This window comes from Centroberyx gerrardi, chromosome 12, assembly GCF_048128805.1.
Source record: "Centroberyx gerrardi isolate f3 chromosome 12, fCenGer3.hap1.cur.20231027, whole genome shotgun sequence".
Lineage (NCBI taxonomy): Eukaryota > Metazoa > Chordata > Actinopteri > Beryciformes > Berycidae > Centroberyx > Centroberyx gerrardi.
The window spans coordinates 22,199,477-22,216,257 of NC_136008.1; the positions used below are offsets into that span (position 1 = coordinate 22,199,477).

Here is a 16,781-nt window from a genome sequence, read left to right on the forward strand (position 1 = left end):
CACTTTTTAACAACAATAACATACCAATACAGCCCTGGATATCAGTCAATCTTGCAACACTTACACAATCCTCCCCTTCCTGCTGTTTTGTGGTTCTAGCAGCAGGAGAACCGTAAGCGTCACGGCTCAACCCGCAGCGTGGTGGACATGGAGCTGGACGACCCAGACGACGGGGACGACAACGCTCCTCTCTTCTACCAGCCCGGCAAGCGAGGCTTCTACTCCCCCCGGCCCGGCAAGAACACAGAGGCCAGGCTGAACTGTTTCCGCAATATCGGCAGGTAATGGATTGTCTGCTTAATGATTGTTTAGTCAACTAAGGAGAGAATTTATTTAGTTTGGTGCATTAGAACCTTGGTTTTTCCCAAATCTTCAGAAGAGGAGGATGTTAGGATGAGTGTTTTCAAACTTCAGACCTACATCTTTGTCAAAATAGGAAACATGCATGCTTTTCAACTACTCATTACAGCCTTATTTTCCGTTAAAGTAATAAACTGCAACATTTTCCTTTTTAAATCTCCATCTTGCTTCCCTCTATTTTCTATAACACAAAAGTGATTCAACTGATACCCAGTTCATGAAAGGTTTTACATTTGCTTTTATGTTTTTTATTTTTTTTTATTTTTTATTTTTCAACAGTACAGAATCAGTAGAATATATTTTCGCCGGCCAATGTTTTTGTTCCTGCCCATTTGATAGATCAATAGATTTGGAAGTTGAACCTCAAACAAAGCACTAATAATGGAAAAAGCATGGAGAGACTGTTTGGGCTGACCCAGTATCTTACTTGATCAATATATAATTAAATGACACTGTAATTATTTCACCCTGGATTATATTGAGGACTTGATTACTCTGTTGAGGACAAGTGTATATATGAAATATTTTCTTTTGTCTCCAGAATACTTGGGCTATGTCTGCTGCAGAATGAACTCTGCCCAATCACATTGAACAGACATGTCATCAAGGTGCTGCTTGGCAGGAAGGTAAGAGAAAGTGTCTTGTTTCCTCCACCTAAAATAGACCCTACTACATGATATTGTTTTTTTTTTAATGAAGTTGCTCATGCATTGAGAGGAATTGTATATGTCTGTCTGTTATTGCAGGTGAACTGGCATGACTTTGCCTTCTTTGACCCGGTGATGTACGAGAGCCTGCGGCAGCTTATCCGCCACTCACAGGCTGGCGAGGCAGATGCAGTGTTCGCCGCCATGGACCTGGCCTTCGCCATCGACCTCTGCAAAGAGGAAGGGGCTGGACAGGTAATGGACTAGAAATATAGTATTCATCTCCAAGTGTACATTTCAATAGTAAATATCAACAATTGATTTCAGACCAACAACTGCTGCGTAAAAGAGCTCTGAAAGATGACCTCTGGCACTGTTTTTGTGAAAACATTTGATCAAAATACCTTTTTTTTTTTTTTTTTTTTTTTTTTTTTTTTTTTTTAATTCAATAATAAATACACATATTCAGATTTATCACTCCTTATTATGTAGTGTAACATTTAAAAGTCTGAATGCAAAGATCAGTAATCTGTGAGGAAAATACTATCTCTTGCATTGGGCCTGTTTTTCCCATGTTGGGTCGCATATTTTCCATGCAGAGCATTCATACAGTCAAAAATACATCTCATGGTTGTACATATGATACAAAATAAAACCGCTTTTGAAAGCAGATTCTGAATATTCTAAAAACCGTAGCGAAAGATTTGTCACATAGAAATTATTCTGTGGACTGAAATAATAGATTGATTTCATAAGCGTGATGGTTCTTAATGCCCTGTTGTCTCTGTCTTGTCCCAGGTGGAGCTGCTGTCTGGCGGGGTCAACATGCCAGTGACGCCCCTCAACGTCTACGAGTACGTGAGGAAGTACGCAGAGCACAGGATGCTGGTGGTGGCCGAGCAGCCTCTCCATGTGAGTCAAACCCCCTCACAAGAGTTATGATGTACTACTACGTACTGTTCATTTTCCATGCTCACACCGAGTGTTGTTGTAGTATTCATACCGGTTATATGTTGTTCTCGTGTCTCCAAGGCGATGAGGAAGGGTCTGCTGGACGTGCTTCCTAAGAACTCCCTGGAGGACCTGACAGCCGAGGACTTCAGGCTGCTGGTCAACGGCTGTGGAGAGGTCAACGTCCAGATGCTCATCAGCTTCACCTCCTTCAATGATGAGTCTGGTACGCTGCTCTGTCTGGATTCTCTGTTTCCGATATCTGCATCTGTCTATCTTTCTATCTTGTCTCTGATTTGCAGTTGTACATTTTTTGCTGTTAGTATAGTGGGAAAAGATTTCTGTTTGCTTCATCCAACAGGGGAAAATGCAGACAAGCTGCTGCAGTTTAAACGCTGGTTTTGGTCCATAGTCGAGAAGATGAGCATGACTGAGAGGCAAGATCTGGTAAGTCTCTCTAATTAATATTATGTAATCTCTTGTTTGTATGTATTTTATGTATAATTTTTTTTTAATCTTTTTTTCTTCGTGCTCATTATGCTCATTAACCCTCTGGGACCTGCCATCCATTTTTCATCTTTGCCTATACCTTTGTATTTTGGCTTATATTGTTGTCATTTTTCACAATATCATCAAAGTCTATACATCCCCAGAATCTGCACAACCTTAGGCAACTAGACATATCACTCAATAAACAGTTCTATACACTATTGTAGGGGAAATCAGACCATAATTGAAAGAAATAAAAAAAAGCAAATGGAATTTGTACTTATTTTATTATAAAACTACTGCACACAAAGAGGTTGAAAGAGAAAAATATATGAAAAATGTTCAAATGGGCCTTTGAAAGCTCCCTGAAGTGATTTGGCACTTCTGCCATCTTTACTTTTTTTTTATCTATGCTCATTTTTATGAGCATTGTCTCCAGCCGTTTTCTGTTTTTTTTTGTCAGTATCAGTGACTTTTTGGACAATGTAGTTTACAAATGATATGCATCATGGCAGTTTCTGTCCAAGATGACACACAGAGGCACCTGGCATGCCTTACACCATGTCAGTTTCTTGCAGAGCCTAGATTTCCTGTGTCCCTGTTGCCCTTTTGGACTTGTCATCAGTGGGAGCAATTGCCACAGGAGTGTATATACTGTCTGTCTGGAACAGAGAAGTCCAATGGTACTCCCATCAGTTCAGCAGAGAGCAGCTCCTGGACACACCAAAATATAAAAGAAGTTAGCAAATTGAAATTATCACCATTCCTTTCACAATAATAATAATTCTAATAATACAACATAATTAACTTTATTTGTGTGGCATCTATCATACAAAGCAGAAGCTCGAAGTGCTTCACAGCTTGGAAATAAAACAAATCAGTGGACATGCATCATGTATGGCCTATTTGGATAATTTCATAAATTACTTACCGATCGTCAAAAGTATCGAGTCCTTCCATAAAATGGCGTTCATCCTCGGAATAACAACTTTCAGGGGCAGATGGCTGTGCCTCTTCCTCGTCACTACACCTGAAAAGTTCTTCCAAAACTTCCTCCGGAGTAAACTTTTTTCCTCGCCATCTCTTCGCATGGCATTAGCCGGTAGCTCGCAGGTTAACAAGCCATGCCTTCGATAGACCCTACATGACGACGTCTAGCTTTGAGCACATGATCAGTAAAGATGGCGGATTACAATTGATTCATATATATATGGATAGGGCTAGGTCTATGTGCCAACTAAACTGGTGGCCTATCCATATGTTTTATAACTTTACATTTTACTTTCACAACGAAACCTAGCGGAGCACATAGACGATCTTGGGCTGGTTAGTTAGCTGTGATTCTGTAGTTTCACGTGCAAAAAACCGCATATCTCTTGCTCAAATTATTGGGACACAGTGATGTTTTAAAGACAACGTGACATTTGGTATCGGATCCGATACTTTAGGTCTATAAGGGTTAAAGCACTGTAAATAGATAAGTATTTTTGCCAAATGCTTTTTATTTGTTTTCCTTGTCAGACAGCATGAAATATGGCCAAAATTAGGGAACGCCAAAAAACAAGAACCACTTTTCCAATATTAATCAATTGTTGTAATCAGTTTTCTGGCTGATGTTTTGATGCGTTCAGGAAGCCTATTTTTTCTCTTCAACCCAGCTGATGGAACTTAATTTTCCATTCTGACATTTCAAAAGTTTGCTTAAAATTCAGTTGCCGGTTGAATGGATACATGGTGATTGTGACTCTACTTTAATCATTTTCCTCTCCTCCTGCTCCTCCTCCTCAGGTGTACTTCTGGACCTCCAGCCCGTCTCTGCCAGCCAGTGAGGAGGGTTTCCAGCCGATGCCCTCCATCACCATCCGGCCTCCGGACGACCAGCACCTCCCCACAGCCAACACCTGTATCTCGCGTCTCTACGTGCCACTCTATTCTTCCAAACAGATTCTCAAACAGAAACTCCTGCTAGCCATTAAGACCAAGAATTTTGGTTTTGTGTAGAGGTTCGACAGAAGAGAGTTAAAAAAAAAAAAACATACAGAAAAACATGTTTACCGTTGTGTAATACTTACCTAGCTCCATTTTTGTAGATTTATTTTTTGTCTATACAATTTTATGAAATTCGACATACTGTCACTATCTCCCCTGGCGGTAATATTTGTTTGTGTTGTGAACACAAACGGCTTGTTCTTTTTATTTTAATTTTTTCTTTTTTTTCTTTTGTGTTTATGAAGAGGTATACAGTCCAGAACATTCCTGCATTGGCATTGTAAAGATGTAAAGCCCACAGCTCTGCTCTATTGGCTTGACCTTTACTTCCCAGGAATTTGGCTTGACAGTAAACTGTCCGCCGAAACCCAGCCAAAGATGACAGCAGTAGAAGTATTTAAAATAAAAGAAGAAAAGAATACACACTGTGATTATAATTTTTTTTTCCTGCCCTGAAAAAAAATACTATCACTGACAGTTCACTGCTGCCTTTGTGGAAAGTCATTTTTTCTTGTATAGGGGGAGTAGGGAATTTCAAAATAAACTTGGATGCAAATTAGTCATCTGGTCTTTATTTTTCATTGCTTAAATCTCGTGTTCATCTCAGCTTGAACAGTGTACAGTCCTGACTTTGGACTCTAAAGGTTTATTCACAGTGCTACCTGTATGTTGGTTTTAGAATGGCCTACCACAGGCTTTGGTAGGCAATGAATGTTACATTTGTGTGAGACAAGTTGGCGTAGTTTTTGATAAATGTTGCAACAAGTAATGGAAATCCTGCGCTCTACGCTTCTCTTTGAAGATTTGATTAGACGGAACATATGAACTTCACCCCACAGTCATGTTCTATTATCTATCAAAGTCATGCTTTGACCTTTTCCATCAAAATATACTGGACTGTAAATACTCCCTTAAGAGCCAAAGAAGCCCTTCTTTGGCAGGCCATCTAGATTGCACTGGACAGAAATGAAATGCAAATGGATCAATATTGCCATACTGTATCCACAGGGACTTGGGAAATATATCCCATGTAGAATGTAGATATTTCTATTTCTAAGGGAAAGAAATATAATGCAATGTAAAAGATCCTGCAAGGTCTCCATTGGCATTCTCACTGTTCAAATTTGTTTCAAGAAGAGTCATAATGCAGGAGTTGAGACAGACTAGACTTCCTCTGGAGGTCAGAGAAGAATGATTATAACTGGCAACTACCATCAAGCTGCCCTAGAGCAAGACACTTAACCCCCTGCTGTTCCAGTGCAGCTGCCCAGCGGCCAGCAGGAGAAGACTGGCAGCACCCTGGTGTGAATGTGTCAAACTGAATGAGATGTGCACATGCTCAGTGAATCTTCCCTGATAGTCTTGTAGTCTTGTACTCAGGGGACCTGCAGAACATAAAACACATTAAATGTAGGTATTTGTTCTTATCAAGACAAAATATCCAGGAAAAAGATATTTGATGAAATGATCAAAAAACTGTTATGGCATATTGATGAGATTGAGAATTCAGCTGTGACTTTGCTATTATTACTCTATATACTCTATATTACTCTACTCTCTATATTACTCTGTTAGGCAGTATGCAGTACATTTTAATGGTAAGTAAGTGAACAAGGCTCTGAGTTACACTCTGTAACTTAGATTGTCTACATAGATTCTGTATGTATGGATGGACATGACCAGTGCCAGAGTACATATTACACAGTTTTAGCGTATCTGACAAATTATACCATAAATATCAATGTCTTTTTAAAACTTCTTTAAGCATTATTTATGAACATTTTTAAATAGAAATTTTTCCATCTTTGACAAGGACACAAATCTTTTTTGAATCGAGACATTTGGCCAATCAGGAGTGGGGACGCAATAGCCCCGCCCTTTTCATTGGAGCTGTCATTGTCCGTACGGTCATTGCCACCTTCAGGCGGTGTAAGAAATATTGCAATTATGAGTAGAATGCACATGAACGACCCAGAAGAGTTGGTATATGAGACTGGGAAAGTGGGAATCTTTATGATATACGAGTCCGAAATGTGGGGGCTTTTAGGGGGCGTAGAGCATGGAAGTCCTGTCAACAACTGATAGCAAAAGTGACACAACAGCTGAAATTGAAACATTTGTGCCTGGTGCACATTTTCTCTTCTTTATTTTACCGCTAGTAGCAATGTGCCGTTTTATTTCTAAACTGAAACAATAGTCACAAAAAAACGACTTTTGTCACAGGGGCCACTTTTTATTATTTTCGACGAAAAGCACTTGAATGCTACAAGCATAGGCTACAACTTTAAATGTGGGAGGGCGCAGTTTACGACGGACACTGAAGGCAGCGTTTCTCCTCCAGTCACAACGGAGCCATATGAGGTGAACCTGCTTTGCCCGCGGTCAAGCCTCACACTGGATGCATTCATTGTAGTGGTCAGCCCTAACGGTGGCCTGGTATCTTACGATGATACTAGCTCGTTAGCGTGTCAACGCAACGTGTAGAAGTTTTGGATTTGGGTAATGTTAGCTAGCTGCTTGGCTAGGCGGATGTTGCTGGCAAAGCAGGTGATGACTTTATTGTTTTCCATCATGTCGAAGTCGTCCCGTTATTTTTAGCTAGCATTGCAGGCTAGCCTAGCTAATAGTGACAAGTAAGCGTGACTAATCGGTCTGTTGTTAGAAAAACAATACAAATGGAGCAGTGGCAGGACGCGGCCTCTCGGCAGGTCAAGCTGCTTACAAATCGACTGAATGAACTGTTGTCAAACGGCCTGGAGCTGCTGCACTCCGAGCTCGGCGTGGATTTGGGACTGAAGCCTGAGCTTATTCCGCCATGGGTGATCCTCTTAGCAGCATGTATCGGGCTGGTGCTAATGGTCGCTCTGTGGGCCTCAGCCTGTCGGGGTCTCTTCAAGAAACGACCCACTGTAAACACTGTGGACGACGGCATTCTCATCAAGCCGGGTGTCACCAAGCCTGTGATCAAATCCGAGGAGCAGAAGAAAAAGAAGAAAAAGGCAGACAAGGCATGTAAAGAAAACCACCCGCATCATGTCCTAGCTTGATACCGTTAGCAAGGCTAGCTATCTGGCTAACATCTCACTGACAGGAACAGTTGAATCATGGCTAATAAGCTAGCTAGCTTGCTTGCTGCTAACTTAAGCAGCTAGTGGCCTTGCTAGGCTAGACTTTGGTGACGTTAGACATGATACTTGCTAAAAATGAGAATAGCTCGGCAGGTACTTGATCTGGACTTTATTATAGCCTTCAACCTATTGTCCTCACTTGTGCACTTCCAGAAAGCCCAGGCAGCCCAGCCAAATGGGAGAGCTGTCGCTGAACCACAGGAAGAAGCCATACTGTCAGAGGAGATAGTGCCACATCACCAGCCGCCTCCACCAGAAGTCAAGGCTGAGAAGGCTGCAGAGGTAACTAGCTGTGGACAGAAGTGAAGGCAATGCAAAGAGTAACGTAAACTAAAGTAAGATTGCAAGACATGTACCAAAATATGGTGTGACCTGAACATCTTGGCACAACTGACAATGTTTGTGTAAATGGCTGTATTTAACTGCTATTGCTTGTGAATCTTATCAACACGTTTTGTGGGTCCTCCTCTCTCTTCATTGAGAAGCAGATGAGAGTCCACCATGCTTTTCTCTCTGTCGTCGTGTGATGATGTGGCCGGACCAGCTGGCAGTGTTAGGTTACCGTCTTAACTTGCAGATGCAGCATAATCCTGTAGGATGGCTCCTGACTTAGGGCAGTGTCAGGTGTGGTCCGTTCATCAAATGCCACCTTCTAGAAACCACAAAAACAACGCAGACATAGCTGTTGGACACATTTATTTACTCATCAGAGTTGCAGATGTATTTATAGAGGAAATAATGCAGACAGCAGCAGATCAATGGTGCGTTACAAAAAGGCCATGTTACAGATTTAGGAAGTCTTGGACAGTGTCTGTAATTTCACTTATATATAGACGTGGCTTCAGCTTGCTGATTTGATTGACTGTCTATGGCTCAGCATGAGGTCACTTGTCCAGTCGCTGCTCTTAGAGGTGAAATCCTGAATGTTGTATAGTATCTCCTCTGTAGTCTTTAACTGCCCTCTGTTTCTTTAAAAGCCCAGCCTCACCATACCACATGCTCTTTCAGGTACAATGGCTTTCTTTTATACCTTTCCCCCTCTGTTTCTGTTCTTCCAGATAAAGAAGTCCAAGAAGAAGGCCAAGCAGGCCGTGAAGGAGACCAAGACCGTGACTGCAGACGGAAAAGAACCAGAAGAAGGTGAAATGTTATGAATCATATAGTCATTTTTGAAAGTGTTTTGTTCTACACAGTCTCTGGATATTAGTTATTGCTCTCTCCGTTCTCAGTCATTAAGCAGAGCTCCATTGATTTTTGATATGTCACTATTTTCAGCAACCAGGTCATTGCACTACTTAGGAAACAGCCAACTTTTGTATTAACATTGTAATGCATTCAAATGTGGCTTTGGTTAAAGACTGGTTTATCATGGTAGAATCAGGCTAGGCTTAGCTTGCATTTTCCCCACAGAAACATATTGATAGTGGAGTTGAACAGGCTCTGTGTCAATTCCTTTAAACCCCCTAATCCATACCATATTTCCCCACTAATCCCATACTATACCCTTGCGGTATTTTGCAACTAATTCCGCACTGCCCTCGTCTTATTTCTCAGGCACGTGGGAGACCAAGGTCAGCAACAAGGAGAAGCGTGAGCAACGCAAGAAGGACAAGACTTCCAGTGATGGCTCAGCCAGTCCTGGAGGAGGGGACACTCCTATCAGCGCTCCCCCAGAGCAACCCAAGGCTGCTGTAGCCCCCGCACCTGCTGGCCAGAAGAAGAAGAAAGGTAGCTAGGAGCTCTTTGAAGCTTTGTATTTTCATTTAGGTCCTGTTTTGTTTCTCTCAAGAGTTCTTTATAGTTGCGAAGAGGGAATGAGCATACAAGGTTTTGTTTTTGTATGTGCACACACACACTCACACACCACAAACCCTCCAGATCATCTTGGATAAACAGCCTAATTTGGCATCTAGAGAGACAGTTCCATCTCTTGCTTCTGTAGAGTCTGTTGTTGAGTTCGGCTGGTCTCTTGTTGACAAGATTGACTATAAATACTGGCATTGGGGGAATTGGTTAGAGTCTCGAGTGAGTTTTGTCTCGCTAGCTGAGGTGTGTGTGCACATGTGCTTGCATGTGTGTGTGCTCCCTTCACAAACAGGCTAATATGGAAACTGTACTCAGCTTGTAATGACCCTACCTTTCACCCTTTATTCTCAGGGGAAACCACTAAAGTGAAAGCAGAGAAAGTTGAGGCTGTTGTATCTCAAGGTAATACTTAGCACCAGAGAAACACTTCACACAGTGACTGATTACCAATCAAGAAAGATGCATGAAGCATCATATCTCATTTATGACTCATTTTAGTTAATCATTAGTTAATATGCTTCTATGGGAACTCCTATTTTAAGTGTATTACCAATCTGATCTGTGTATTCTGGCTGAGTGTCAGGTGTTTCTCTTTTGGTATTAGTTAACAGCAGCGAGGCGGCAGTGGTGGCTGCTGGTTTGACTGACAAGGGCGTCAAGGTCCCCGCTCGCACAGTTGGTCCAGACCCGGGCCACTGGTCAGCCACCCGGGAAACAAAACCACTGTGGGGAACGGAGCTTGATGGTAAAACTCAGAAGCTATGCTGCCTTGTTAGTGCTTGGTTGTTGAGCCTGTGATGGCTTCATGTGTTCAGTGTAATGCTTTGAAGCCTTGTGGCATTTCATGAAGCGGTTTCATACCTGCTAACCACTACTGTACATTTAAGTATTAGAGGCTGTCTGATTATTTTTTTGAAGGCCAAGTCTTAGGCCAAATCATCATTAATGATTATAATTGGCCTTTTTTTTTAAATGCAGTCAAACTGAAAACACAATAAGATGTAGCTGAAGGCCTCTGCTGTCATCCACCACCACCTTAGACTCCCCAATAGGCTAAAATTTGTGTTACATTTTTCAACAAATGAAATTAAGTGGCATTTTAAAAAACATTGACACATCAATTTTGTATGTGCATGTTTGCTAAATGTGGCAAATGGCAATTATTATTTTTTTAAATTAATCTAGCACTCAAAATTTTTAAATATTTTTTCCAAAATATTCTCTAGGCCCTTAAAATGTCAGGTCAGCATTTTATTTCCAACTTGGTGAATTGACACGCCCAGAGCGAGGACCTGTGTCCTCCTATGTAACCGTGGTTGTCATGACTGTTAAGAGGACAACATGAAACAAACAGGCCAACTAAGGTTTTATACACACCTGATCTAAGAATAATTGTTATTTTGAAATAAACTCTGAGCAATAGTTTGGACCTGCAGTCATGCAAGTGAACTTAACAAGCTTCAAAATAGCAAACTTACTAATAGAATTACCAGAATCATGATAGAATACTTACATTTCTGTGTAATTAATTAATGAATCGCAGGAATGTCATGTCACTTAATGTACATGTAGAGCGAAAGATTCAATTAGTGCTTGTGGCCACTTGATTTCTCCCAGTCAGACTTTGTATTGGAGAGCAGCGCTCTGCAAGCTGAGAGGTTCGTAGAATTGATCAACACTGCAGTCTTTAGTCAAATATTGAGACAGCTGTGAACAATGTCAGGAATCGCTGTTATTTATTTTCAATGTTACGGAGCATAACCAATCCTCATCGCATCCACTGATTGCCAGTTGTTTACAAATGATATTTTTGGAGCTAATTGATCGACCAAACTGAATTGGTTGACCTCTAGTTGATATTCTTGAACATAGAAGTTTTAATGTCAACTCTGAAATGTGTTTCAGGGTCATGGACTGTGATTGAAAGTGGGGTGAAGACATCAGACCTAAATCTAGTGTCTTTCACTGGACTGGGAGTGGGTGCCGCTGGTAAGTGGCACAAGCTGATGATGGGATGAGTCGAGATTTAACTCTGTTCGTACCACTAGATGGTGTAGTTCCCCAGGCCAATCGCTGCCTGGCAGGTTGAATTAGTGTGTTGTCTGTCCTTGTAGAGCCGAAGCCTAGGACCGAGCTGCCGTGGCTCAGCCAGCCCCAAGTGGAGGATGAGTGGTCCGGACTGAGTAAGGATGATTTATTCCTTTTCTTTCTCTGTTTGGCTAATTTAACTTCATAGCCATGATAATCCCTCACCGTTTCAACTATTTTCTAACTTTGATGGTTTGTGTTTTTCAGATGGCAGTTCAGTCGACCCCAGCTCTGACTGGAACGCCCCCTCTGAAGTCTGGGGCAACTATGAGGAGCCCACTCCTGAGCCCCCTGCCCCGCAGGAGCAGCCCCTCCCTGAGCCTGCCAAGGTTAATCTGCTGATCAGAGCAGCTGTAAGTATTCCCAGGCTTGGGACAAAACTTGGCATTATGGGAGTTACCTAGAACTTGTAAAAATAACAGCCCGGTAATTGATGATTCCTCAGGGCTCAGGCCCCAGGACAGCTGTCCCGGTTCTTCCCCTCAACAGTGGCCCTGCTGCTGACAATAATGAGTCGATTTAAAATAGGTTAAATACACACACAGTCTTTGTTTTACTTTTGCTCTTTGTTTGTTAAACTAAGGTGAAATTTGGCCTCTTGGTGGCCAATCTACCAGTTATCATTTGCCTTTGACCACACTCTGCAAAACAGAGACTGGTTTGCTCGGTGTGTAGCTCAGACTCCAGTGCAGTAGAGGCTTGTAAAGAGACACTGCCACATCCTGTTCATGTTCGACACCAAGCCACAACGGTGAAATGGGACTTGTTCCAAACTACAGCATATCTCTGTTTAGTAGTGTTGCATGTTATGTTGAAAATTTGATACCTTTTCGATACTACTACGCAGAACACTGTTAAATGTAACATTTTTAATAACTTTCAATACTTTAAATGAAGGCATCATGCTGTGGTAAAGCCTTGGTGAATCATGTTGCGTAGTATAATTTGATCCAGGATGGACGGAGACAAACAAGTAATGCTGCAAACCAAACCATTTGTGAAGCAGAGTCTGACACAGAGTTGGCAAGAGAGAGTGCCATAAGTGACCAGAAGAAGTGAAACTGTAATCCCTTCACGCCCACGGCTCCTCTACTAAACGCTTTCAAGAAATGAAGTTTGGGTGTTTGCCTACCTTGCAGACCAAATTGCCAAGGAAAAAGAAACAACAAAACCTTTGTGTGAGCGGCATTAAAGTCCATTCAATGTAACAGAGGAAAAACTACAAACTGAGCCAAACGTTTGACTGACTAGCTGCTTGACCTTTACAGGAATAATTTAACGGATTAGCAAACTAGGTTAACTGCATGTTTGAAAGATTTGCTTTGCCAGATCATTTTTTCTGTGCTATAAAGGTTCATTAGTATTCATAGGAACCTATGCATGTTTGCTATCAAAATACCTTTTTAAATAATTGAATAATTAACTCTTGCCCAAAGTCTATGTCCAACACGCAGCTTCAGTAGCTGTGTGTGAATCCTTTTTTAATCTTTTAAATTATGGTAAAATGTTATTGATCTGATTGATCTTAACATATTGACCCTCTTTAAAATATCAAAATCGGGCTAAATCAAAGTCATATTAAAATGATGCCATCAGATGTAATACATTGGCTCTGTTTTAATTGGTATTAAATAGTGTGATGCTAAACTTGTGTGACAGCACTGCTCTCTAGGGGAGGATTTTGCAGTTTAAATATTTAGCATAAATCCACTCCACCCTTCATACCAGTTGAAGATGTTTTTCTGTAGTTTTCATTCAAAATGAATGTTGATGTTCGTGGAAGTGATGCGATTAGAAATGCTCAGAGGAATTTTAATGCTTTGATAGGTGTTTGCTGCTCTGCTCTGCACTCTGCATTCTAGTGTATTCTGTTGTATTTTGTCTATCATCTGTTTCTATAGTCTTTTGAGTCATGTTGTATGTGCATGTTTTCCTCAGGATGAGGATGAGGAAGAGAAGGACAAGGTAGAGACTGCTGGTGATGGAGCAGCTAAAACTAAAAAGAAGAAAAAGAAGAAGAAGAAGGCAGCTGAGGAGGGAGGAGCTGCTGGCCAGGTAAAACTTCTGTAGTAGTGATAGACACACACACACACACACTGTGCAGGGATGGATGTGTTGAGACTTAAGCACATGACCACCTGAAGTAAACAAAGTTGTCACACTGCAGTCTGCAGTTGAATGGAAACTTGTGTTCTGATTTCCTCAGGAGGGAGAGGAGGCGGAGAAGGAGGCGGCCCCCGAGGCTCCGGTGAAGAAGCAGCAGCCCGTTCAGGAGAACGCTGCCGCCGTCCAGCCTGTCAAAGCAGCTGCCGTCGAGGTCAGTGTGGTTAATGTTTGAGGCAAGGAGCGCATCATGTAAAATTAATTTCCCTGCAGTAACCAAAGAATAATTCAGGTTCTGTGCTATCAACATTTATACTGGACACGACTGAGGCGGCACAACTGTTGCAAAAATGATCATCCTGATTTTTTTTTGCTAAATGATGTCAATAGTGTGATCATGATTATGGTGTGGTCAAAAATCTCCCTGTTCTCACTCCCTTTTTAGGCGAGAGTGGAGCGACCAGTGAAGGACAACATATCCCAGAAACCCCCTGTCACACAAGTGCCACAGAAGCCAACTGACGGAGAGCCCACTGCCAAGCAGAACAACCTTCCTGCTCCAACACAAAGTAAGCTTGAGACTCACACATTGACACGTTAGCCTGCCAAATATAGAAAATACCACTGGCTTCCTGAGGGCATCACATCAACTGGCCGACCCTCAATTCCAAGTCAACCAATATTTTGAATGGATACGATAGAATTGATTGTCTCTTTCACGTAATGCTTCAAATGGATAGATGGATAGAATAAATTTTACCATAATGCGTGAAAATTGTGTATTTCTATAAATTGGAGACTTTAAAGTAGTAATCTGCAATATCCTTCCTGGGGAAAATCCTCTGCCGCAAAGGAAGTGATGCGTTTTACGTTTCTAGCAACAGCAGTTTGTTAGGAAACAATAGAAGAAGAACTGGGTAGTTATAGCCACCATGGCTGAACAGACAAAGAAAAGAGCGCCACCTACAGAAACTCAGACTCCATCAACAGAAAATCCAAGGAGAAAGACGTCACAGTACTGGACACACTGTTTGATTGACAGGTGATCTCTGGGAAGTGCAGTGCAGAAACACCACAGCAATGAGTGAATGAATCACCAAAGATGATGTTAATGTTAATTGCTGGTGTCTTTAAGCAGCAGGGCGATCTGTGTTTACAGGTATATGGAAGTTTATCAGCTGCTCGTCTCCCTCCTCTCACTAGATGTCTCGGTCCAGACAGGTTGTGTTGAAGCTGGCAGGTTTACTTTGTGATTTACGGAGGTGGAAGAAGTGACTGAGGCCTGAGAATTATTATTGCCAGATGTCAGCTCTGTTCACTTTGAATGGCCTTTCCCAGCACCTTGAGCCCCAACCAGTTTTCTTAATGTAAACAACATAAGGCAGCGCTGCAGTGCCGTCCCTTACTCACTCCAAACATGATTCACCTCGCTGTAACTCGCCTCCTCTCTTGCCTACAATAAGTAAATCTACACCTGAGGACTCACACTTGCCGTTACCCAACTCAGGAAACTTTGAATACAATGTTTATTGTTGTATGACTAATCTCCCTCTGCTTTTTTTTTTTTTTTTTACCACAGAAAAACCTGAGGAGAGCCAAGCCCCCAAGCCAGCTAAGAAGAAGAAGGCGAGGAGAGAGACATGAGACAGAGTCCGGTCTGCAGACTTCTGTATGCAAAAAGACTCCATATCCTGTTTATGCAACAACACCTTTTATGAAGAGAACTTTGAACTAAACTCTACATGATGGACTTGTCTTAAAAACCTGTCTGGAAAAATCAAAAGACTTCTGAACCTTGACACACGTCGAGCGTCAGTGGGCGGATCACTCAAAACTGAACCTAGGCGCAGTGCGAGCTAATGTAACGCGGTGTTAACGACGATTTTTCAATTATGCATTCGATTCACTCAGATTCTGTCTTCTAATTCCACTGAATCAAGTAACCGACTGATCTATGAAGGAGCTGTACTGTAATTATTAGAAATGTAGAAAATACTGATCATGTTTAGAAAATGTTTTGATGTTGTGGTGGCTAACGGCTGTGAGATTTACTGTGTAGAAAACGAAAACGGTCCACAACACGCTTCAGGTCACATCAGACTTTAGCCCATAATGTCCAACTGGCTTTTTGCTTTGCAGTCTTTTTTATTTCGCTCTCTTATATAATCGCGAGCCACACTGGTACAGTGAGCGCTGCTTGGGAAATACAGATGTCCTGCAGAAGCACTACCGGTACATCAGATGTTTTAACGGCGATCGGACGCCAACGATGACTTCGGCTCAACAGGGTGTAAACATTACAGAAAGTACGCATAGAAACGTGTGCAATTTTAAAAACGAGGCATGAGCGCTGTTAGATGCAGAAAAGGGAACCGTGTTCGCTCTCTATACTTTTTGCATTTCTATCCGTAACTGCGATGAACATTTCACTCGACTGACTCCATCCGGTGTGTCCCTTGTCTGATGTTGTGCTGCTGTCCGTATTGAGAGAATCGTTTCCTTGCTGTTACTTTTTTTTCTATGTGCGACTACTTTGTGGCCAGAGCCATCTAGGTGCTTCAGATCTTAGATGTACCATTGCAGTGTCATCATCATCATCATCATCATCATCATCATCATCATCATCATCTTCATCATCATCATCTTCATAATTGTCCACCTGTGGTTGATTCAAAAGTCTTCAAAACCTTTTGTAAAACCTCTTTGTAATAAAAGAAAAGCTAAAGCCATATGTAAAAAGACTAAATAAAGGCCCGTTTTTCTATATTTAAGATTTTTTTTTTTTTATGTAGATGTAGATGTAGCACACTCAGTTTTTGGGTCAGCAACCCACTACTGTCTGATGATTAATGGGACAGGATGGTTATGGATGAAGAGGGTTTGTGCTGTTGTCACTCACAGGGGCAGAGTTCATTATCTTAATCTGCAAGATATTTTAACCATCAGCATACAAGACGAACAGCATTTCATCACATTTTGGCAGGAGCTTCAGGTTTTGAGACATTGGCCCTGCAGGCCCTTGAGAAAAAGAATTACAGTAGCCATATAATACATTTTAGAGTAGCATACAGAAATCACAGAAAACTGTCACAGTAGGAATATAAAAAAATACCATTAAGGGCCATGAAGTCACTATAAACTCACTATTATGAGCACCACACTAGAAGGCCCTGTGAAATATTGTAGGAATATTATAGGAATTTTCTGGTGATAGCATAGG

The 16,781-nt window shown here is 41.6% G+C and overlaps 2 protein-coding genes across 8 annotated transcripts in view; both read left to right on the forward strand.

Moving 5' to 3' along the window:
* The window catches only part of ubr5 (ubiquitin protein ligase E3 component n-recognin 5), a 39,495-nt gene extending 34,500 nt beyond the window's left edge, over window positions 1-4,995 (forward strand). For 3 of the 6 annotated variants that reach the window (XM_071902387.1, XM_078287085.1, XM_071902386.1), the window contains exons 52-58: window positions 103-281; window positions 902-986; window positions 1,107-1,262; window positions 1,806-1,919; window positions 2,040-2,184; window positions 2,320-2,405; window positions 4,236-4,995. In XM_071902387.1, the coding sequence (XP_071758488.1) occupies window positions 103-281; window positions 902-986; window positions 1,107-1,262; window positions 1,806-1,919; window positions 2,040-2,184; window positions 2,320-2,405; window positions 4,236-4,448 (978 nt within the window). In that variant the 3' untranslated portion in view covers window positions 4,449-4,995. Of the gene's footprint in view, window positions 1-99; window positions 282-901; window positions 987-1,106; window positions 1,263-1,805; window positions 1,920-2,039; window positions 2,185-2,319; window positions 2,406-4,235 lie in introns of all 6 variants that reach the window. The other 3 variants (XM_071902388.1, XM_078287084.1, XM_071902385.1) reach the window with 1 other exon arrangement.
* Window positions 4,996-6,796: 1,801 nt separating this feature from the next.
* Window positions 6,797-16,311, forward strand: LOC139914167 (protein LYRIC-like). Of its 2 annotated transcripts, XM_071902400.2 has the most exons (13): window positions 6,797-7,448; window positions 7,722-7,846; window positions 8,623-8,704; window positions 9,119-9,292; window positions 9,722-9,772; window positions 9,975-10,115; window positions 11,276-11,359; window positions 11,485-11,553; window positions 11,666-11,811; window positions 13,397-13,513; window positions 13,665-13,775; window positions 14,007-14,130; window positions 15,141-16,311. In XM_071902400.2, exons 1-13 carry the CDS (start codon window positions 7,112-7,114, stop codon window positions 15,203-15,205), a joined length of 1,626 nt encoding a protein of 541 aa, XP_071758501.1. In that variant the 5' UTR covers window positions 6,797-7,111; the 3' UTR covers window positions 15,206-16,311. The 2 variants fall into 2 exon arrangements, with proteins under 2 accessions (XP_071758501.1, XP_071758502.1); XM_071902401.2 differs by lacking the exons at window positions 9,722-9,772; window positions 9,975-10,115.
* The last annotated feature ends 470 nt before the right edge of the window (window positions 16,312-16,781 follow it).